The 24,003-nt window shown below is 40.6% G+C and overlaps 1 protein-coding gene across 1 annotated transcript in view; it reads right to left on the reverse strand.

Annotated features, from left to right (window-relative positions):
• Igf2bp2 (insulin-like growth factor 2 mRNA binding protein 2) overlaps window positions 1-24,003 on the reverse strand; it is a 65,062-nt gene that overhangs the window by 31,254 nt on the left and 9,805 nt on the right. Inside the window, exons 2-4 of the mRNA XM_013034764.1 lie at window positions 10,413-10,461; window positions 9,325-9,376; window positions 1,689-1,752 (exon numbers count right to left, since the gene is read on the reverse strand). Of these exons, the coding sequence (XP_012890218.1) occupies window positions 1,689-1,752; window positions 9,325-9,376; window positions 10,413-10,461 (165 nt within the window). The remainder of the gene's footprint in view (window positions 1-1,688; window positions 1,753-9,324; window positions 9,377-10,412; window positions 10,462-24,003) is intronic.

Raw genomic sequence — 24,003 nt, forward strand, 5'->3', positions numbered from 1 at the left:
GGGTAGTATTTTATCACTGAGCCATGCTTCTAGCCAAACCCCCTATTTTTGCACTGTCTTTATTTTTTTTTTTTTGAGATAGGGTCTCACTTTTTCCACAGGGTAGCCAGGACCTCAAGTCTCCTATTTAGACCTCCTATTGTAGCTGGGATGACAGGTGTGAGCCATTATATTGTTTCTTCTACTGAGATGGAGTCTCATGAATTTTTATGTTTGACCTGGCCTGGAACCAAGATCTTCCCTATCTCAGTCCCCCAACTAGGTAGGGATTACAGGCATAAGCCACCCGTACCTGGCTTAGTCATGTTATTTAAAAATAGCTATTAATGTGATATGATAAAGGATAGGCGCTGACCCTCTACTGCACTGTTCAAGGCTGATGCATTTATTACGATGCAGCACCTTTTGAACTGAAGAAAGGCAACAGGGTACCATGTACTGATGTCCACCTAAAGTGGTGGCTGGACAAGGACTGGAACGGTAAGTTAGGGGTATATCTTCTGCTTACTTGCATATGCAAAGCTTAATACATTTATCTTTTTCAATGAAAAATTAACCTTCTTAAAACTAGAATCCCTGTTCAAGGGCATCCAACTATAGAAGTTCACAAAAGACTCCATCTTGATCAATGGCTGGGCCTGTGGTGTTACATACCTGTCATCCCTGGCTACGTGGAGAACAATGGCTGGACACACAACTGTCATCCCCAGTGACACAGTGCCATTCATGGTGATCTCATCACCACTGTGAATTCCATCACTGATTCACTGTGATCTCACACCGCCATTGTGACATCAAACATTCACTGTGACCTCACATTCCCATTGTGAGTTCATGAACACTGAGACCTCACATTGCCACAGTGACATCACAGACCAATTGTGACCCCCATATTGCCACAGGGAAGCACAAGTAGGAGAAGTAAAGCCCAGGCTAGTCTGGGAAATAAGACCCTACCTAGAAAATACTGAAGGCAAAATGGGACTGGAGGTATGGCTCAAGTGGAGAATGCCTAACTAACAAGAGCCAGGCCTTGAATTCAGTAAGACCCTGAATTCAATCTCCAGTACTCCCCAAGAACCATAATACTCAAAATTAACCATCACTGAAGTTAAAACCATCACTGAAGATTAACACAATGAATGCAGATTGGGAAGAGGGAGGAGGGGAAGAGGGAGGAGTAAAGAAAACAAACCAGTGCAGTTCCCAGACAATTCTGCCTACTGTTGTCATTGAGGTGCTTCATTTTAATATTGCATGGAGGAAGAATTATTGTTTCAGAGCTCATTCAGTGAGGATGGACAGAATAAGGCTGAGGAAGGTCCAGGTAAAAGGGGCTTAGGAGGGTCTGGGAGACACAGTGTTTCAGAGCTACTGTCTTCTATTCTTGGCCATGGTATCCCATGGCTCTTCTTGCCTTCTTTTGATGTTACAGCTCAGCACTATTTAAGATGGAGGCGCTGTATGACCACCAAACAGACTAGTATGAATGCCTTGACACTGATGTGTCAAAGGTGGCAGGAATACCTGGAGATACACCAGCACAGATGCAATAGTGCTCTTTGGCTATGTCAAAGTTGGCATGGATCACTAATAGTCTTTTCAAAAAGGTTTACAAATGCAGGATTTAACGGAATCTAAAAACAAATCAAAATAAATTTACAAGGAAACAAACACAAACCACTTACATTTTTGCTTCTTCTCGTGTTGCATAGGTGACATTGACGACTGCAGTTTCTGTGTCTGTATTGACTAGGGGAGAAGCAAAAACTACATTATCTTTCTGTCAGTTTTCTCTTCTTTCTGAGACACAAGTTTTGATGTTTCTTGATTGGTGCTAGGCTCTGAATGCTTGCCTTTCCCGGTTGTCCACTCTCAAGCTGGATTTCCAGATTAGAGCTTTGCATCTGAGTGAGCAGATAAGAGCTCTGGGATTGCCGTACCTCCAGGGTGCCATCTACTGTGACCTCATTACCACTGTTCATTCACAGACCCAAGGTGACATCACTGACTCACTGTGCTCTCACATCACCATTGTGACATCAAATAGTCATTGTGACCTCACATTCCCATTGTGACCTGACGAACACTGAGATCTTACATTGCCATGGTGATGTCACAGACTAAATGTGACCTCATACTGCTATTGTGACATCATGATTATCGTGCGCTCTCATTGCATTGTGACATCACAGACATGGTGTGATCTCATAATGAGTGTGACTTTACATTGGCATTGTGATATCACAGACCCATTGTGACCTCATATATACATTGTGAGCATTGCTCCCTCATACTGCCATTGTGATGTCACTAGCCTCTCATTGTGACCTCATGACCACTGCTCCTTCCTATCACTATTGAGGCATCACAGACCCATTGTGACATTTATTCTCGCTGGGATTTTTATGACTATTGTGAAGTCTCATTGCCATTCAGGTATTACTGACCCCCACTGTGACATCATTGATCCATTGTGGCCTCGTAGTGACACCATCCACCCATTATGACCTCATGACAGTTATGATGTCATGTCACACTGTGACCTCACAGACCCACTGTGACCTCATATACCCATGGTGTATGTGGCGTATGTACAATGGGACTCTACTCATCCATCAGAAGAAATCATATTGTACCATTCATAAGGAAATGGAAAGACTAGAAACAGGCTGCAGGGTTTCCTTCATTTGTTAGTAGCTAAAATGTGCCTATAAATCTATAAGTAAACATGCTGAATGGTATGCTAGTGGATACAAGTAAATAAACTAAAGTATAATAAACTCTTTGGAAATCCCAAATAGAATAATTTTTTAGGAAGACTAAGGCAAAACCCAACAAAATAAGTACCAGAAAATGCGTACTTACAAGGGGGGAGGGTTAAGAAAGAAGGGTAGAAGAACAAAAGGGGGAAGGGGGAAGGATGGTCAATAATTCATTGTATATACAAAATTAAGAAAAATAAGGGAAGGGGCAAGTCAAAGGGAAGTAAAAATGTTGAAAGGATGACAGATTAAGATGCATTATATATATAAACTCTTTGTTAAAATGGCAAAACAAATTCAATATGTATCCTAAAAAATTTAGAAAAGTGAGGGAAGGGGTAAGGTTAGGAGAGGTGGGTGAGAGTGTTAAAAGGTGTGACATTGATCAAAATGCACTGCATTTATAAACTGCTTTGTTGAATGGAAACTCCTTTGTATAACTACTTGAAGATAATAAAATATTTTTAAACGATATTATCGTTTAAAAACAACTATCTTCTCTCTTTCTAGGTAGACATAGCAACCTTAAGAGAAAAACACACTAAAAAAAAATCACACTGCTCTAATTCTGTAGTTGTTTTGCACTTCTATTAATAGTAATTTGCAAATCAACTGTATATACTATAAAGCTGTATTTTCACAAACATCTCACATGAGCATATGTATATGCACATTTTCTTTATATTTTTCATTTTAATGTCTACATAAATATGTAGTGAGCAAATATACCTAATTGTTATGCAGTTGGCAAATGTATTATTCCTAATATTTGCTATTATACTAAATAGTACGGCTATAAATCATCTTTGTTGCAAAAAACATTTGATTTTGTGCTCCTCTGTCATGACTCTTGAACTCAAGGCCTGGGCACTGCCCTGAGCTTTTTGCTCAAGGCTAGCACTCTAACATTTGGACTCACAGTGTTATATCTGGTTTTCTGGTGGTTAATTGTAGATAAGAGTCTCACAGATTTTCCTGCTGGGACTGGCTTCAAACCAAGATCCTCAGATCTCAGCCTTCTGAGTAGCTAGGTGTGAGCCATGGGCACCCAGTAGAATTATTTTATAGTTTAAAATTATATAAGATAAAAATTGGGAAAAAGAACATGATGTTTTTAAATGTATATTTTCAAACTGCTGCCTTATATAAAAGTTTGGCTCAATTTACTCAGCTTCTTATAAGGTATAAATTTTAATTGTTATGGTTTACATTTAAAGCAACTGTGTATATATACACATATAATGTTATTAGAATTTGACTGACAAGTAAAAATTGCATATACTTATGGCATATAAATATGACTTGTTTTGGTATTATACACATTGCAGAATGGCTACTTCAAGTTATTTTGCATATATATGCATTTTCTCACATACTGCTTTTTAGTGTGTGTAAAAAAGAACTGAAAGATTACTTTGAGCAATTTTCAAGTGTAGATATATTGCTATTAACTAGAGTCACCACATTGCTCTCTCTTGAACTGAGTCCATCTTTTTACAAAGAGTTTAATGTTACATTCCTTGACAAAGTTAAAGGCACATAACTATTTTTTCCCTTATGGACTGGGTGAACTAAATCTAGTAACTGTAACAATAAAAATTAACAATTCCAATTACTTGGCTAAATGAAAGAATACATGGACTCTAGGATTGGCCAATAAGGAATCACTCTTTTGAGCTGGATTATCCTGGTTGATAATTGTTTGCTATTTCTTTCACAGTCAGATATTTCAAGTAAATTCAAAAAGCCAGATTAATATTTATTCCTTTTCAAACCAGGAAATATAACTTTTAAAAGTATCATTTTTTCCCTAAGAGAAAGCATTAGATCAAATTCTCTTTTCAAAACAAACTGTTGAGAGATTTATTAAGTATAATTTAAGAAAATCATAAGAAAGCTACATTTCAAGGTAGCAATAAAGCCTTAATGATAACCTAATGGTTCTTAACTTCTATCTATGCCTGAGCTTCAGGGATTCCATTGCCTCTACCTTCCACATAATTCAAAATTGAAATGTAAACTTTTGTTTCTTTTTTTTGTGAGGGGTGAAGGACAGTCCTAGGCTTTGTCCTTGAACTTTGTTTTTTTTCTTTTTGGCTGGTCACAGGGCTTGAACTCTGGGCCTGGGCACTGTCCCTGAGTTCTTCAGATCAAACCAGCACAGGAGTCTCACGGACTTTCCTGCCTGCGGTGGCTTTGGAATGCAATCCTCAGATCTCAGCCTCCCAAGTAGCTAGAATTACAGGTATGAGAACCATTGGCACCTGGGTAAACTAGTTATCATTTTTGTAAGTCTTAAACCTCAAACAGGTTTGGGACCACCAAAACAATAAAAGTTTTGGGATAAAAATACTATCTTCTAATAATTGCAAAATGGCATCTGCCTTAGAGGGGGCGGGAGCTGCCTCTAAGAGCTACATGTTATCCATGCTCAGCCCAGCCCCAACCACTGCCAGGGAACTTTCACACTGCTCTCTAATCCACAGACACTCTCACAGGGCAAAACAGGGGAAGTCTATCCCATTATAATCCGTGTTCTGCGTGTGAAGACATACAGAATATTGCAGAGCCTTTGTTTTTGATGCCCCTAGGCTACAGATTCTGGCTCCCAGGAAAGGCTGTGCTTGAGCCTCCTGAATAAAGTTATCTTCCACAACTCCCAGATTCTCAAGGTTTGGTCTCACTTTATAGTCATATTTCCTATTCTTCGGTGATGTTTATCTCCAGGAAATGAGGCAGTGTTTTGATTCAGGAATGAGTTGAGCTTTATTCACATAATTTATTTCAATGGACATGAAAACTATGGTATTTCTACCACTGTAGAAAAGTATTCTGCATGATCAGGAATCACTCATGAAAGAACAAAGTAAGAGCTGGGAATGTGACTCAGTGGCAGAGCGCTTGCCTTGACAATTCCTCAGCACCACATAAGCAGAAAAAGCAGGAAGTAGTGTTGTGGCTCAAATGGAGAGTGCTAGCCTTGAGATGAAGAGCTGAGGGACAGCACCCAGGCCCAGAGTTCATATCCCATGACCAACAAAAAATAAAAGAAAATAAAATAATAAAGAAAGAACAAAATAGTCCAACAGTTCTATCCTCACAACTGTGACGCTGCTAGAAACTAATTAGGCAATTTCCAGGGCCCAGGGAACCAAGGAGCTATGAACTGGGATCTGGGATATGTCTTCCTTGTGTATGTGACGTTTTTAATTAGGTAATTTGGGGGGGGGGTGTTGGAGATACTACATAGCCCAAGCTAGCCTGGAACTTGTGATTCTCCTGCCTTAAACTCTTTTGTTTGTTCTTAGGTCAGTCATGGAACTTGAACTTGGGCGCTATCCCCAAGCTCTTTTGCTCAAGACTAGCACTCTACCACTTTGAGCTACATCACTGCTTCTAGTTTTCTGGTAGTTATTGCAGATTAAGAATCTCATTGCCTTTCCTGCCTGGGCTGGCTTTAAACCATGATCCTCCTATCTCAGCCTCTTGAGTAGCTAGGATTACAGGCAGGAGCCACCAGTCCCTGGCTTGCCTGAACCACTTGATTTATTGAGATTAAAGGTATCTACCACCACACTGGGCTCAACTAGTAACTTTTTTTGGTGCCAGTCCTAGAGCTTGATCTCAGGGAGTGGGCACTGTCCTGAGCTTTTTCTTGCTCAAAGCTAGTGCTCTACAGGCTAGGAAGGTGGCTCAGTGGTAGAGCGCTTGCCTTGCATGCCTGAGGCCCTGGGTTCGATTCCTCAGCACCACATAAGCAAAAAGAAAAAAGCCAGAAGTGGCGCTGTGGCTCAAGTGGTAGAGCACTAGCCTTGAGCTGAAAAACTGAGGGACAGCGCCCAGGCCCAGAGTTCAAGCCCCATGACCAGACCAAAAAAAAAAAAAAAAAAAAAGCTAGTGCTCTACTACTTGAACCACAGCTTTTTCTTTTTTCTCTGTATTGTGCAGCCATATTAATATCATCTGTGAACTATAATTTTTATCTTAAGTATGTGCATTTTGAACTGTCAGTTAAAACGTAAGTTAATGAATATGTATAACAGTGACTCACACCTATACTTCCTGCATTTTGCTGGTTAATTGGAGGTAAGAGTCTCACAGACTTTCCTAACCAGGCTGGCTTCGAATTGCAATCCTCAGATCTCAGTCTCTAAGAAGCTAGTGTTAAGGCATAAATTAGTAATTTTTATAATAGGCTCATGGTTAGAAGGCCACCTTCTACCCTGAACAACAGGAACCAATATACAAGGACACGTGCACCTCCATGTTTATTGCAGCACTATTCACAATAGCTAGGATAAGGAAACAACCCAGATGCCCCACCACAGATGAATGGATCCAAAAATTGTGGTATCTATACACAATGGAGTATTATGCAGCCATTAGAAATGACAAAATAATGGCATTTGCAGGGAAATGGATGGAGCTAGAAGGAATCATGTTGAGCGAGGTAAGCCAAGAGCAAAGAGACAAACGGTACATGGTCTCCCTGATAAGTGGATGCTAAATCCAAAGTGTTAGGTGATACGACAAAACCAACAGGACTTAAGAAACAAAGAACTTCCACTCATCTGGTCGAACCACTACTAAATATCCCCATGCTGCTGATCACATGAATGGTGTATAACATGTGAACACCATTATATGTTATAGACTGTGATAGACAATTTGCTCCAGGAAAGTTAGAATGAACTTGTGACTTTAAATGAGCATCATTATTCCACAATACTGTGAAATTCCAGAAATTATGTAATCACTTAATCACAATCAAAAAAAAAAAAAAAGAACCTCGGGGAAGGTAGGGAGGGAAGGGATGGTAGGGGGAAAACAATGGAGGGGGTAACAATGTTCAAGAGGAAGTGTACTCATTACCTCACTCATGTAACTAACCCTCTGTATAGTATCTTTACAATAAAAAAAAAAAGAAGGCCACCTTGTCTACTACAGTCAATTATCATAATGTCTTTTTTTCCATGCTGAGGAAAAGAAGAACTGATAGATTGAATCCTTGTAAATTATGTCTTCATTCTGAACTCTTTTTCCTTTGGCCAGGAGCAATCAAGAACATGGAACTAAATAATAATAATTTTGATGTTCATGGAGTAGAGAACATCTGAATAATTACTATTTTTAAACTATTATATAGCCAGGTGCAAGTAGTTCATACCTATAATCCTAGCTACTAGAAAGCTGAGTGAGATCTGACAATCAAGGTTCCAAAGGAGCTGGAGCAAACACATCCAGGAGACTTTAATCTCCATATTGCCAGCAAAAAAGAGTTGGAAGTTCAGGCATGGCTTAAATGATAAGACTGAGAGCTTGAAGCCCTGAGTTCAAGCCCCAGTTCTGGCACAAAGAAAAAAAATGTATTTATTATACTGGTAAATAAAACACACTGCATATGAATTTTCTTAAGAGAACCTTTAAAATCCCTAAGATTATGTGAGACTCTACTACCTAAAATATCTTACTCAGGTTCTCTTTAGGTATCACAACTATTTCGTGATAGAGAAGAGCAAAAATAATCCTCCCCATTTTGCACATGTGGAAACTACATCAGTGAGGCTGAATAACTTTTCCAAGGGCCAATAGCAAGTGACTGAATTTACACTTTGATTTTTTTAGGTCAAGGCAACAATAATCTTGATCACACTGTCTTTAATATCAAGATCTTGGGATCAATTTTTCTGTGACTCTTAAGGAGCTATTACAAGGTATCAGCATTAGGCACATTTTTCCATCCTGCTAAAAATCATAGTACTCCGTGTTTTAGAGGAATAAATAGGACAACGGGAAGAAATACAGTGCTTTCTGTGCATGTGTAGCACTATTTCTATGCTGGTACTTCTCAACCTGAGAGCACACAAAAATCATTTGGAGTGTTTGATTCCTAAGCTCTTTTCCACCAGTGGCTCATACCTGTAATCCAGTAAGCTGTGGCTTAAGTGGCAGAGCACTAGCCTTGCACATAAAAGCTCAGGGACAACTCCTAGGACTTGAGTTTAAGCCCCAGGACCAGCACAAAAGAAAAAAAAAATTAAGGGTCTGCATTTCCAAAAGTACTATAAGAGATTCTTAGCATAAGAGTCCTACTCATCGGTAAACACACTAGAAATCTAGCTTTCTCAGACAGTTTCCCAATGCTTCAGCACATTGCAAAGTATAAGAAAAATGACATTCCTTGACAAACTATACAGATATATACAGATCTCTCTCTCTTTCCGTGCATGTGTGTGTGTGTGTGTGTGTGTGTGTGTGTGTGTGTGTGTGTGTGTAAGTAAAACGAGGGAGAGGGAAAGGAGGAAGAGGGAGAGAGGGAGAAAGGGATGGGGGAGAGTAGGGGAGAGAGGGAAAGGGGAGAGGGGAGAGGAGGAAGATGGGGGGAGGGAGAGGGAGAAAGAGAGAGGGAGAGAGAGGGAGAGAGGGGGAGAGAGAGATCTCCTCCTCAGGAAGCACATAGAAAAGAACATGAATTTACTATTTTGCCTGGAGCGGACCCTAGCCCGTAAGAAATAACAGGTAACATTCCTCTAAAACTAAGGATGATCTCATTTATTACCTTGTTCCACATTCTCCACTGTCCCATACTGGGCCAACAGTCCATCCAATACCTGTTAAAGAAAGCTTCAGTGTCAGAAGGGAAGAACAGATCATACTCACAAAAAAATGACACAGTGATTTCCCTCCAGCAAATAAAGTAAAACAAGGTCAGCCAATTTAATCACTGATATTTCAAGTTTCACTGACAACAGAACTGAATAACATGAATGTGCAAAGACACTGTTCATTGGCTCCTAAGTAATCTACTCACTAAGGTGAGGGCAAAGAACTGGGACTGGGAACTGGGAACATTCACATTCATGGTGATGGTTGGAACTACTCTTGAAAAGCACCATGGAGTACAAGGCTCACTTCTCCTTGGAAGATTTAACAGTTCTTCCTTCAACTTTCCTCCAGGGATCTGCTTGTTTCACAAAGTAGTGGTATGTGTATGTTTGAAACTTTCCATGATTAAAAAAAAAAGTTTCTTTTTTAAAGTAATGAAAACATTAGATAAAACATCCTGTTTCCTTTAAGGCTATTTTGATTTTCTCTGAGTTGGGGAATAAAATATGGGGCAATCTGTTCTTAAATAAGCAATGAGGCCTCTCCCCACAGTCTATCTTATTTTACATTAAGATAGTGATCTTAGAAGATGTTTTAGAGCTCTGAAAATATATCTTAACTGTCATAGCAACTAAATCAAAACATATAAACCTGCTCAGACTAACAAAGAACTTTCTATGCTGTTGGTCTCCCATGCCCCCAACCCCCATCAGAATTGGAAAAGATAAAATCTCTTGCTAAATCATGTGATAAAAGCCACCAACCAGGTACAAATTTTGCTTCCCAACTTGTTTGTTGGTGCTTGGTGGCCTGGTATTTACGAAAGCAGATTTGAAGAGATCTAAGTACATTCAGTACAATGGAAAGAACTAATAAGGCCCCAAACTCATGACATATATATATATGCTCATATATATATATGAGCACTGAGGGAAGGTGTGACCCAGGCTTTGAGGAGAATCCTCTAATTCCTACCCAGGAAGGTGAACTGAACAGGAAGAAAATGTCTTGGTAATCTCTTAGAAAGTGACATGGGCTTACCTCCCACTGCAGGTGAGGAGGGATGTTTCGAATCTGAATTTTCCTGCTCCTGTAAAAACAAAACCACCATCAGTAACACTTAACGAAGGACACCAACTTCAACCAAATAGGCTAAAGACCATAACTGAGTGTATTTTCTTACTGTGCTTTCTCCAGGCATCTACAGAAGACTACCTACAATGGATCACAAGCATTGTGTTCTAAGATTTTCAATTATTTGGAGGAAAAATTTCAAGAAGTTCTAACAAGCTAAAGAAACAATAATTAAATACAGATTTGCCTTTTCGATTTCTGACCAAAATGGTTAGAATTTAAATTATCATATAGCCCAAAGGGTACCTAGGTTCAAACATAAGCTAAGTAACACTTATCATTAGCTTTAATGAAATTAGGTTAAAAAATTACAACACATTCCAGAGATCATGAAAATCTCCCTCACACACACACATACACCAACAATAACCTTTTTATTTTTGTGTACACTTCAGTTTTCTTCATGAAAATGTTTCCTATAGTAATAATTGTAGGGCTGAAGTGGTGGCTCAAGTGGTAGAGCACCAGCTGAGCTAGCACAAGGTCCTGAGTTCAAACCCTAACACCACGCCTACCCTTGCAAAAAAGAGATACTCTATAGAAACATTTGCATATTCTCCACAATCTCTGCATTTTAATTTTCCTCTGGAGTGGGAATGTTCTGGAGCTCTTTCTCTGGGTAGGCAGAGAACTTACTCCTATTTTGTGTCAATGACTGTCTTGGTATCCATTTTACCATTCCCTATGTACGGACATTTTCATTCAAAGGTGCTCATTATCGCATACTGTTGGGCCAATGCCTCTGAGTAATTTCCATTGTTTCTATTTTATGTAAGCATTCAAATTAGATTGAAAAATAAAAATAAAGAAATGTTTATCTTTTAAGAACATGCTAAATCCTGGAAAAAGAGGACAAGACACCTTAGGCATTTAGAGAGGGCAACAGGAGCATAGCTCGGATTATTTTTTTCTCTCATTCTAACTGAAAGGACAACATCTAAAATTAGGTAATGGTGATCTATTCTACACCATTTTTTGCCAGTATTGTGATTTGAATTCAGGGCCTTGTACTTGCTCAGCTTGCTTGGTAGGCTGGTGCTCTACCACTTGAACCATACCTTCAGCCTAGTTTTTTATTGGTTATTTTGGAGATAAGCTGCTATAGTCTTTTCTAGTTGGGCCTCCTGAGCAGTTAGGCATGAACCATGGACACCTGGCCAAAAGATGCTCTTTAATAGAACAAATATTCTGGCATTTTCCTTGTTTATATGAGACTCAGAGAATTTCTGCTCTCATATTGAAATGAGGTGGGGCAGGACAAGAAGCCCGGCATCTAGACTGCCAGTAATTAGCTTGCAAGTTTTCAAGGCCTTTCCATATACAAATGCTTCAAGTTACTCTCTGTCAGTGCTATTGTATTTGCACTGTAGATGCTCAGAGGTAATAGAAAGGTTCTGAGTGAATCTGAGAGAAATATGGTATCTATAATTATTAATTTCAAGGGCCTATAGAAACTTTGGTTATCATAGAATTTGTTGCTAAAGTAACTAGGCAACCAGCTGAGGAAACACAATCGTATTTACCAATTTGATCAATCTTTGTGAAAATGAAAAACTTAAACTGCATTATTTTTTCTTAAAGCAAAACACCCCCTTGCATGTGAGAATATTAACACTTTGGTTTTCAGGCATCAGGTTAATTAAGCACAGGTTTGATCTGCTGCCTTGAGAACCTCAACCCAAGTCTTGACCATAACATAGAAAACAAGTTAAAAGCATAGAAAACAAGTTAAAAGTGAAAGACCCCCGACTTCGGGTGTCCCCCAAATCCGGACCTCCCTGCCCCAAGCACCAGTCAGACGACACCAGATGCAAAAGGCAAGAGGATTTTATTTGGGCATGCCCAGGTTCCCAGGTGCACGTGACCTCGAGATCCGCAAGGTTCGGGTCAGTGTCTGGGAACCCCGAGCAGTCCCGGGGATGGTCCTTTTATGGGACCTCTCTGTCCGTTACAGGAGTGCCCGCGCTTTTTCAGCCAGTAAATTTAAAGTGTTACAACCTGGTCTGCACGCAGGCAGCCAATCCTTTTAAAACAAATCATATGTTTTAGCCAATCACTGTTCGAGGGGGTCCCTGTCTCCGGCCCTTGGTATGAGGAAGTGACCTTTGTCCGAGTCAATGCCTGTCGTTCACTCACACCAGGGGGCTGACTGCGGGGTGGGATTAGTTAGTAGGGTGTGGGCTTATTAACTGGTGAGGTTATCAAAAGGGGAGTGTGGGGTAATATAATTTTCTTAGCAAAGCATGTTACAGAAGGCAGAAATAGCTTGGTTAGATACAAAACTCTGTTCCCCTAAAAAAAGGAGGCTCGGGGCCTGCTTGGTTAGGGAGGGGGTCTTTCAAAAGGAATTGTAGAAAGTCAGCTAATAAGGATCCTAGGTTCCATTTGAAAATGAAAATGGCTAAAAATTTAAGGATTTCAAGAGAAATGGTGGGCAAGAAGGGAAACAGAGGCAGAAGGGTTCTATGAGAAAGTCCTTTGGGGTTTAATGAGAGATTTGATCCAACTAGTTCCATTTTTTCCCTATAGAAACTGAGCTTTATTAGGTGACACAGGGTCTTCATCTTGGAGGGAAACTACTGTGTCTCAGAAAAGTGTGTTGTCTGTAGGAATACTGATTCCAAGAGCTGAAACCACAAGAGCCCCCAGCCTCACTCCCTTCAAGTTCAATAGTCAGATTTTACCATACCCCTCACGCTCAGAATGGTTGAGGTATTTTATGTTTCCCAATCCCTATTAGTTTGAAAGTTCCCCTTTGAAAGTTCTGGACATTTAAAGCCGGGCGCTGGTGGCTCACGCCTGTAATCCTAGCTACTCAGGAGGCTGAGATCTGAGGATCGAGGTTCAAAGCCAGCCCGGGCAAGAGAGACTGTGAGACTCCTATCTCCAATAAACCACCAGAAAACCAGAAGTGGCGCTGTAGCTCAAGTGGTAGAGCGCTCGCCTTGATGAAGAGCTGAGGGATAGCACCCAAGCCCAGAGTTCAAGCCCCACGACCGAAAAAAAAAAAAAAAAAAAAAGAAAGTTCTGGACATTTTGTGCTGAATTCAACTATGACCTGGGGCTACTAAGGGGAAGAAAATAAATCCCAGGTGGTAGCCAAGTCCAATTCTCGACCTACCTACTGAAGTCCTCCTCCCTCTCCCTCTATCACACACAGGCTCACACACTGGGAACTGTATTATGAACCAAATCATAAAACAAGTCAGACATCACGGTGACCCCGGTAAAGGGGAATTACAGTAATGAATTTAGTAGCTTCCTTTGTTTTCTAACTCATGCTTACAAAACACCCACAACTCCAAGCAGTCCTCACAATTCATGCTTCTGAATGTTCAGGGTCAAGATTACTATTCAAAGGGAACAGCTTAAATGCCTTAGTGGACTTGTACTGATATAACACTGTAAACTGAGTGGCTTATAAATAATCAACATTTGTTTCTCAGGGTTCTGAAGTATAAGAGAAGGTGGCAGCATCTAGTGAGCATCATCCCATAGTGGAGGGCAAGAGGGTGAGGGAGAGCAAGACACAGAAAGGCCCTACCTCGGGGGGAGGCTGGGAAGGGAAGTGAAGGGTAAACCAAAGGAGGAGGCTGCAATGCTTGGTAAGAAATGTACGCATTATCCTGCCCATGTAATTGTAACCCCTCTGTACAGTATGTTCACAAATAAAAAATAAAGAAATTAAAAAAAAAGAAAGGCCCTACCTCTTATCGATCATCACTTTGGGGATTAGGATTTCAACCTATGCATTGGGGATGGGGAAACACAAATCTCGAATTAAAGAATAAGCAATAGTCTAAGACCTCGTAATTCATTCACCTCCTCCTTCCCTCTCAAAGGGCCCACTGGCTCATAAAAATACCCTAACTCTTGGAGGAGTAACACAATTTCAGTTTTCCTTTTGAAGGGAACCTCAGAGATTCCTAATTGCTGTTGAAAGAAGTAGAAAGGAAAAGGAGTAAAGTCAATAAGATGATTAGACAATCAGAAGTGAGAAGATAGGCTGGATGCTTAATCCTGGGCAATACTACAAAGGAATTCCTCTATTGGTTTAAAGAACAATAGGTACAATTTGCATTCAATGACAACTAAGGTACTTACTTTATTCCCAAACTAGATTCTACAAATCTTTTGGAGAAAGTGTATTAAGGCTATTTTTCAGGCTGGAAATGTACTTGACTAGCATGCATGAAGCCCTGGATTCCATTCCTCAGGACAATATAAACAGATAAGGGTGTTAGTGGTGCTGTAGCTCAAGTGGTAGAGTGCTAGTCTTGAGCAAAAGAAGCTCAGGGACAGTGCCCAGGCCCTTAGTTCAAGACCCAGGAATGGCAAAAAAAAAAAAAAAGGTGGGGGGAAAAGAGGATTAATTGGTGATTAGAGTCTCGTGGAATTTTCTTGTTAGGCTGGCTCTGAACCACAATCCTCAGATCTCAACCTCCTGAGAGCTAGGATTACAGGCATGAGCCACCAGCAGCTAGCTAAGGGCCCCTATTATTAGAATAACGATAAGCAACACAACTATTTGAACTGAAAGACTAAAAATCTAAATAAATCATTATTCAAGGAGATATAAATATTGTTTTTTTTTGGGGGGGGGTCCCATTGTGGAGCCTGAACTCTGGGCCTGGGCGCTGCCCCTCAGCTCTTCAGCTCAAGGCTAGTGCTCTACCACTTGAGACACAGCGCCACTTCTAGCTTTTTTTTTCTTTTTGCTTATGTGGTGCTGAGGAATGGAACCCAGGGCCTCATGCATGCAAGGCAAGCGCTCTACCACTGAGCCACCTTCCCAGCAAATATTGTTCTTTATCAAAGACCTCTTCAGGAAAATTGTCAGAAAATCCTGGCATAAGAAAATTTTGACACTTTTATGAAACTTTGTGTACAATTCCCTACTTAAAATCTCTCCTATCCACTATCTTTGCTTCTCAACTATTTTTTTTTTTGATAATATGAAAAAACACAGTTTTGCTTCTAATTTCACCAGAACATCTCTATGGACTTCGCTGAATGCTGCTTCTTCCCATTCCCACAAGTTTATATTTTGGATGAAGTTTAATGATGTTTCAAGATAGATTCAAAATATTCTTCATAGATTTTTGTTTTGTATTGGTACTGGGACTTGAACTCAGGGCCTGGGTGCTGTTCCTTAGCCATTTACATTCAAGGCTGGTGCTTTACCACTTGAGCCACACCTCTACTTCCAGCATTTTGCTGATTAGTTGGTGATAATGAGTCTCATGAACTTTTCTGCCTGGGCTAGCTTCAAGTGTCAGTCCTCAGGTCTCAGCCTTTAGAGTATAGGATTACAGGCATGAACCACCAATACCCAGATCTTCAGTGTTTTAAACAGTAAAGTCCCTAAGCCATCACTAGGATTTTTTATATGGATATGGATCTCATTTAGGCCTGATCACTCCCTTATGAAATAGGTTGATTAACCATATTTTTCAGGTAAATAAACCGAGCAATTTAAGAAGTCCCCTATCTGAGTCCCAAAGCTAAGGAGTGATATTTCTGACTTACAGTTTATATATTTATATCTTTGGTCTTAAAATATCTGTCTGGATTTTCTAATTCACTAACAAAAGTTTACCTTTCAAGTATGTATTTCATTTCAGTGAGTTTTGAAGATGTGCCCCCATAGATAAATCCTAGGAAATGGATTTTAGGAAAGGATGTTCATTTTCCCACTCAGCATCAACCTCACTGGAGACTCTGACCATAAATATCTCCTCCAAGAAGGGGTACCTGGCAAACGTCATGGGGGAAAGGATATAAGAAATCATCTATTCATGGATTTGTTCCGCTGCCCCAACTGGATAATGTCAAGCCTTATGGGACAAGATCAAATTTGGGAGCCCTCCCCGAATAGGACTATTGTCACAGGGAAGGGTGGAATCCTAGACAGCTATACAAATCCCTCAGAAGTCCTTGTACAGCTGAATATACATGACACATTGCATCCAGGAAAGTGAGATTTTTGAGACTAAGGCTGAGCCTTTGTGAGCCAAAACTCTGCATGCCTGCTTCTACTTTTCAAGGTCTAAGCAGAGTTCATAAATGAAAGAATTTTCATGTTTTTATTTTTGCTGTGAACAAGCTCCTAGTTAACAAAACCAAATTATATTTATGATTTTCAATTCAAGATTAGCCAAGGTACCTAACTACTTGAGTGGCAGAGACTGAGATACCATGGGTTCAAGGGTTTATGTTGTTTTGTTGTTGTTGTTTGAGCATAAGGTTTAGGGGAATCCATCTCTTCATGTGTGGGATCTGTGATACATGTTTGATATCCCCAACATGAGGGAAGCACAATGGTGGGGCGCAGTGACACGTGACTATCATCAAGTGATAGCACAAGGATTTCAGCTTAGGCTGACACAGGTATAGATAAACGTGAGATCCTTTGTCAAAAATAGCCAGTGTAATACCCTCCTTTCAGCATTGTGCCAACTGGTGTTCAAAGCACTCTTCAGTTCTCCAAACCATACTCAGACCTGTCTCTCCACCCCCACCTGTGTCTTTTTCCTTTTTCTTCATCTTCAGCCCCAGCAGGACCAGGAACACAGCAGTGCTTAGCCATCAACCATCTGCAGGAGCATCTGCTATAGACAGCTACCTCTTTTTTTACCTGGCCTATTCCGTATCACACTCTGATTTCTAACTCTAAGAACATGTGCTTACTGAAGATGCTGACTGGCCCTCAAACAAACCGATTTCCTTCATTCTAGTTTTTGAGTGATAAGCCAATACCAATTTAACTTTTGAAAAGTAGGAACTATTCCCACCAGATCTTTTATGATCTTTCCCACCAGACGGATCCTTTTCATTATAGTCATGATGATGACTAAGGGAGGCTAAATTCATCCCTAATAAATCCCCAAATGCCAAGGCCGCAAGGAAAAGCAGGCACAGATTAGCCAAATCATATATTCTCCTTCCTCACAAGGGAGCTTCTTCTCACCAGGTAAATCAAACAGTATTCCCATCACTCCTCCGGGCCAGCAGTTCAAACAATCAAACCACCCATACCAAATGCTTTGACTAGAGGCTGACTGATGTTTTAACTGATTTTGGAGAATAAGATGACTTGTGAGATTAAACTGTAAGTTTTTCTAGATTCATTTAATAAATGTTCACTAAGCATCTATTACAAGCCAGGGATTTGTTTTAGGTACTGAGATGTAATACTGAACAAATCAAAACTGCATACCAGTAGCCTACATTCTATGGTATAAAAGAGAGGCATATTGACCTCAGCAGTCATTAGAACTTCCTACTTAATTTTACTAAAACCATAGAACGTATTTTACACTATTTTGCTTGATCCATAACTCTACCTTTTCCTAGTTCCTACTTTGGGATTTTTTTGGGGGGAGGGGAGTCAGTCATGGGGCCTAAACTCTGGGCCTGGGCGCTGTCCCTCAGCTCTTCAGCTTAAGGCTAGTGCTCTACCATTTGAGCCACAGTGCCACTTCCGGCTTTTTCTGTATGCGGTGCTGAGGAATAGAACCCAGGGCCTCATGCATGTAAGGCAAGCGCTCTACCACTGAGCCACCTTCCCAGCCTTATTTTTGGAATTTTTATTTGGGGGAAGGGACACCAGAAATAAGCCAAGTGTCATAAAACAGGACCTATTTCTTTTTCTCTTTTCTAGTCTTGATGCTGGAACTCCGGGGGCCTGGGTGCTGTCCCTGAGCTTTTGTGCTCAAGGCCAGTACTCTACCACTTGAGCCACAGCTCCACTTCTGGCTCTTTTTGTAGATGTAAGAGTCTCACAGTTGCCAGCCCGGGCAGGAGAGACCGTGAGACTCCTATCTCCAATAAACCACCAGAAAACCAGAAGTGGCGCTGTAGCTCAAGTGGTAGAGTGCTCGCCTTGTGCTGAAGAGCTGAGGGACAGCGCCCAGGCCCAGAGTTCAAGCCCCACGACCGACAAAAACCCCCCCTGAAAAAAAAAAAAAAAAAAAAAGAGTCTCACAGACTTTCCTGCCTGGACTGGCTTCAAACCACAATTCTCAGATCTCAGCCTCCTGAGTAGCTGGTGCCCAGCTAAAACACCTATATCTGAGCAGTAAGTATCTTTACAATGTGGTAGCCTGTAGAGTCTACAATATAATAGTCACTGCTGCTAACACAATGGGGAGTTAATGCCAAGTAGGACTCTGTAGAACAGCAGCAGGACTTTGTTGTCCCCATACTGTGTTCAGGAAGTTTTCCTCCACACTCAGGGTCTGCCCTTTGGCACTTAACTGCTTGACTTTCCTTTACTACACGAAGGATTGCTCTGGAGAAAACAAACAAAAATCCACAGTGATTCTGCTTACTTACTCCATACAGAGAAGGGCAAGGATTTTTTTTTTTAATGCCACAAAGTTATTTATCAAAAGGTGAAGGGAGCAGAAAAAAATAACTTCTCGCATTAAACAAATAAATGTAGGCAGGTGTGGTGGTGCCTACCTGTCATTCCAGAACTTAGAAGATGAGGTAGAAAGATCACCAAGTTTGAGACCAGCTTTGGTCCACAAAGCAAATGTGAGACAGCTGAGGATACATAGTGAGACCTCATTGAAGGTAAGAGTGTTTCACAGAAAGCAGAGAAAACAAACAAATGAATATTCTCGGCACCTCAGAAAGCTTCTAGCTTGGGTGAGTCCATTGTGATGTTGAAAGTGCTGTTGGGAAGTGGTGGAGCCTTGGGCAGTCTTCCAGGCTTACTAGAAGGCCCTTAGGTCATTCGAGACATGAGGCTATTTCTGGCTGCATCCTCGGGTATTCTCACGAAATTCCTTGCTTGCTTGTGCACGTGCTCTCTCTCTCTACTGCTCTTCCTGTGATGTAATAGTGTTCTCACCAAAAAGTAAATTAATGTATAGGCCATGCCCATGAAACTCCAAACTTTGAGCTAAGTGAACCCTGAGCTCATATAAAGCTAGCTGTCCTGGGTATTGCACTGTAGCAACAACAGAAAAAAAATCAACCCATTAGGTGTTGATAAAATTATTAGCTCTTAGAGCAAAAGTTTCGAGGTGTGAATACAAAGAAAACTACCTTTTAAATCAACCATTTTAAAACAGATTTACCACGCAAATACAGAATAAAACAGCCTTATTTTAAGAAAGGACATACCATATTATTGAGGATTTATTTTAAGATCCTTTAAAAAATGAATTCTAAACTGAGGGAAATTACTGGGAGATAACTTCCAACATACATATTTGATTTATGACCACTTTTGGGGGAAATTTACTTTTGCACAAGTACATTTTTCCAGTGGTGCTAAGAGAACCTCAAGGCGCCTAGGCAGTACCCTATCTGAACTATTCACATCCAATTCCGCTCTCTGTATACAGTTCTCTAGTAAATCTGATGCATGAACGAACGTTCATGCCAGAGTTAACATTTCTGGTACTTAAACATAGGATTCCTGCCAGCTGCCAATTCACACCCTTTTCTATGTTCCTTGTCTTGCAAAGACAGTCATCTGTTTCATTTGGTTCTTGCGTTTTCAGCACCTCCTCTCAAGCTAGTACCATCAGCTGGCAGGCTCTCTTGCAGGACCCAACAACAGGAACCCACACCTGAATATGACAGTAGTGAACAACCTACTGGTCGTAGCAACAGGAGATTCTTGTTACCACTGCTTCTAATTCCTTTTCCTACATCTTTTACCTTCCCTGGATACAGCCCGGGTACTTTCCTTTTCTTTCCCGGGGCCTTAGCCGATGATTGAGGATAAGGAAGTGCCCTCTCCTCTCCTGGGTCTTCACAAGGTTAGGTCTCCTGGTACTATCATGAGTTCCTACACTCTTATTTGCCTTTTATCAAACCCATACAAGTATGAGAAAATACAAATGGTAATGTACCCTTTATAAATGTGTGCATTAGTGCTATTCAACAGAAGCATGATATACCTTCCCACCTTGCCCCCTCTCATTCCCTGCTTTAGCCCTGATTCATCCATGATAGCATTTGCTAGTTTTCCTAGGAAATGTGAATGAACTTCAGCTGAGAAGCCCTAATCAAGTAATCACTTAATTATCAGGCTGGACACATCATTGAACATGAAAGAAAAACTACTAATGTTATATATTATATAGTCACCATGGATTCAAGCTAAAGAGAGTTTCCAGGCAATTTCAGAAGTTAAGAAGTGCTATTATTGTCTTTCTTTCATCTACTTGCACTTTGATTATTCTGCTTATTAATGAGAGTACTTTATTTCTTGCTATAAATGAAAAATGCACAATTTCCAGCCATGGATACTTGTAAAGGGTATGTATGAGACTGTTTGATTTTTAAACAGTAGTTGCCAAATAGATTCTTGTAGCAAACATTTTACTTTATACTAAAGTCCATAAATAAAGCAAAAGACTATAATGAAAAAAATAGCAAATATAAACTCAGTAATTCTTCCCATATCTGGTAACATGTTTCTTTATTACCAAAGACTACTATTGCATCAGCACAACAGACAAATGGAGAGTAGAGAGTTTAAATCCCACCTCCATCGCTGACTAGGTATTAGATGCTGGCTCTAAGTAATATCTCAGACACAAAGCAGTGAGACAAGATGACGGGCAGTTAGGTAAGATTCTTTCCAAATCTGACTGACCTCTCATTTTGGTAGTAAAACTGCTACAAAGAGAAGGTAAGAAATAGGCAGAGGGGTATCCCCGCCATGGATCTTAGACTGCTAACAGTGGACAGCCATCCTCTGGGGAATGGACTGCCTTATTCTCCAGCCATTCTTGGATGCCAGAACTGCTGGGCTGGTCACCATACTCATGGCACAAGGGATGTGACTCTGACTTTCTTTCAAGGGCTGGTAGAGAAGCAGCAGCACGGGAAAGATCCCACCCCCAGCTGTCTTGAGCTCCATGGCCTGGTTAGGAAGATGGCATTCACTTGTGGCCTTCGTGTTGCACAGGGGAAGCCACCCCATCTGTGTTGGCTCGTTGTCAGAATGGAATGTGGGCATACTCTTCACTTCCCGGTCGTGCTAGGTACCACCACAACTACAATTTCCCTTTAAGTGAAGACTGAGAGGAAGAAGCACATCCTGGCAGGATCCGCTCTCAGCTGGTGCCTTCTTTGGAACATTTATCACATCCAGCTGTAACCCTCTGTTTGCATCTCTGCTGCCAAGCCAGTCTCTTAACCTCTGGGGTTTGTTTTCTCAATATCTATACTTTAGGTAGTCAACATCTAAATTTCAGATAGCAGCAATGCTGCATTATTAACTCATGTCACTATGCCTCTACTCAATCCACCACTGTAAATCAGGTCATTGGGATGTAAAAGGCCTGATGTCCATATCTAACCAGGTTTTCTACAAGCTCTTGAAGGCTGTGGAACTCTAAGAGGAAATCCATCCATGGAGGGCTAGAATATCAATAAAATGGTAATGGAGGAGTTGGCCCTTACAAAGCATTTCTGCACACATCATCTCATTTAATCCTCATCACAGTTAAGAGGATCAGAAGAGATTTTAAGTAACTTGCCCACGTTCCTTTAGCTCCAATGCAGCCAGATTAATTACAGACATGTCACATGTACTACTGTAAGAATGGTAAGAGATGGGGCTGGGAAGGTGGCTCAGTGGTAGAGTGCTTGCCTTGCATGCATGAGGCCCTGGGTTCGATTTCTCAGCACCACATAAGCAAAAAGAAAAAAAAAAGAAAAAAGCCGGAAGTGGTGTTGTGGCTCAAGTGGTAGAGTGCTAGCCTTGAGCTGAAGAGCTGAGGGACAGCACCCAGGCCCAGAGTTCAGGCCCCACGACCGGACCCTCCCAAAAAGAATTGAGCTTTTCTGCACAAGGTTAGTACTCTACCAGTTGAACCACAGCTCCACTTCTGGCTTCTTGGTAGTTAATTGGGAGAGATAAGAATCTCGTAGACTTTCTTGCTGTGACTAGCTTTGAACCATGACCCTCAGATCTCAGATTGCAGGTGTGTGTAAGCCAACAGGGTACAGCTTAATGCTTTTTCTAAGACTTATTTTCTGGAGCTGAGAATGTAACTTAGTGGTAGAGTGCTTGCCTAGCATGCATGAAGCCCTGGGTTTAACTCCTCAGCTGGAAGTGATACTGTGGCTTGAGTGCTAGTTTTGAGCAAAGGAAGCTCAGGGACAGTGCCCAGGCCCTGAGTTCAAGTCCTAGGACTGGCAAATACATTAAAAATAAAAATAAGCTGGGTGCCAGTGGCTCATGCCTGTAATCCTAACTACTCAGGAGGCTGAAATCTGAGGATCATGGTTCAAAGCCAGCCCGGGCAGGAAAGTCCATGAGACTCTTATTTCCAATAAGCCACTTTAAAACCGAAAGTGGCACTGTGGCTCAAGTAGTAGAGCACTCGCCTTGATCTGAAGAGTGCACGGACAAGCCCAGAGTTCAAGACCCACAACCGACCAAAAAAATAAATTAAATAAATAAATAAGTAAAAAATAAAACCTGTTTTCCAAGTCTTTCTATTTCCTTACAAATGGTGCAATATCCTTCTTTCTGATAGAAGCATAGAATATATACCACAATTTCTTGATCCATTCATCCAATGAGGGGCATCTGAGTTGATTCCATTTTGGTTATGATAAAACACTGCTGTAATGAACATGGTTGTGCTGGTAGCTTTAGTATGGCCTTGTTTGTAGTCTACTGGATAAATGCTCACGAGTGGAATTGCTGGGTCACAGGGAAGCTCTATTATGTTTAGTCTTTTGAGGAACCTCCATATTGCTTAAGCAAAGTAAGCCAGACCCAAAGAAACAGAGGTTGTATGGTCTCCCTTATTTGTAGTAATTAGAATGTGCTACAAAAATCTACAAGTAAACACAATGGGTGGTAAAAGACAAAAAAATTATACTTGGACATGATAAATTAAACAGGACTCTAATCATTCACACAGTAAGACCAAAGGAGGATATTCTTAGGAGAGGATCACAAAGGTTCAATAGCTTTGTGCATATGATCATATAAAATGATGTTTATCAAAATGAACTCCATGAAACAGAAATGAGGTTTTTTTGTTATTTTGCTTTCTGGTGTTTTTTTGTTTTGTTTTGTTTTTCTCTTTTGTCACTGTTTTTTATTTCTGTACCTTTTGTCTTATGTGTAAGTTTATCTGTTTGGGGGAGGATAAAGGGGAGCACAGAAATGGTAGGACAAAAGGTGAACAAATCCAACAGTGGTATACACTAGACATGATGTTGAAAATGAATTATACAACCTGTGAGGAAGAGGGGGGTCAGGAGGGAAAAATCTGGGAAAAAAAGCTAAGGAAGAGGTGGCACTATTCAAGAAGAAATGTATTCATTACCTGACTTATGTAACTGTAATGTCCTTCTGTATGTCATCTTTACAATAAAAATAAATAAAAGGAAAGTTTAGAGAAAATAAAAACCACCTATTTTCACTTTGCGTTCCCCTAGACTAATTGTATGCTATCTATCATCTCCATCTGAGAAGTCAAAAACTCCCACCTAGTGACTTCCTCTG

This window comes from Dipodomys ordii, unplaced genomic scaffold, assembly GCF_000151885.1.
Source record: "Dipodomys ordii isolate 6190 unplaced genomic scaffold, Dord_2.0 Scaffold196, whole genome shotgun sequence".
Taxonomy (NCBI): Eukaryota; Metazoa; Chordata; class Mammalia; order Rodentia; family Heteromyidae; genus Dipodomys; species Dipodomys ordii.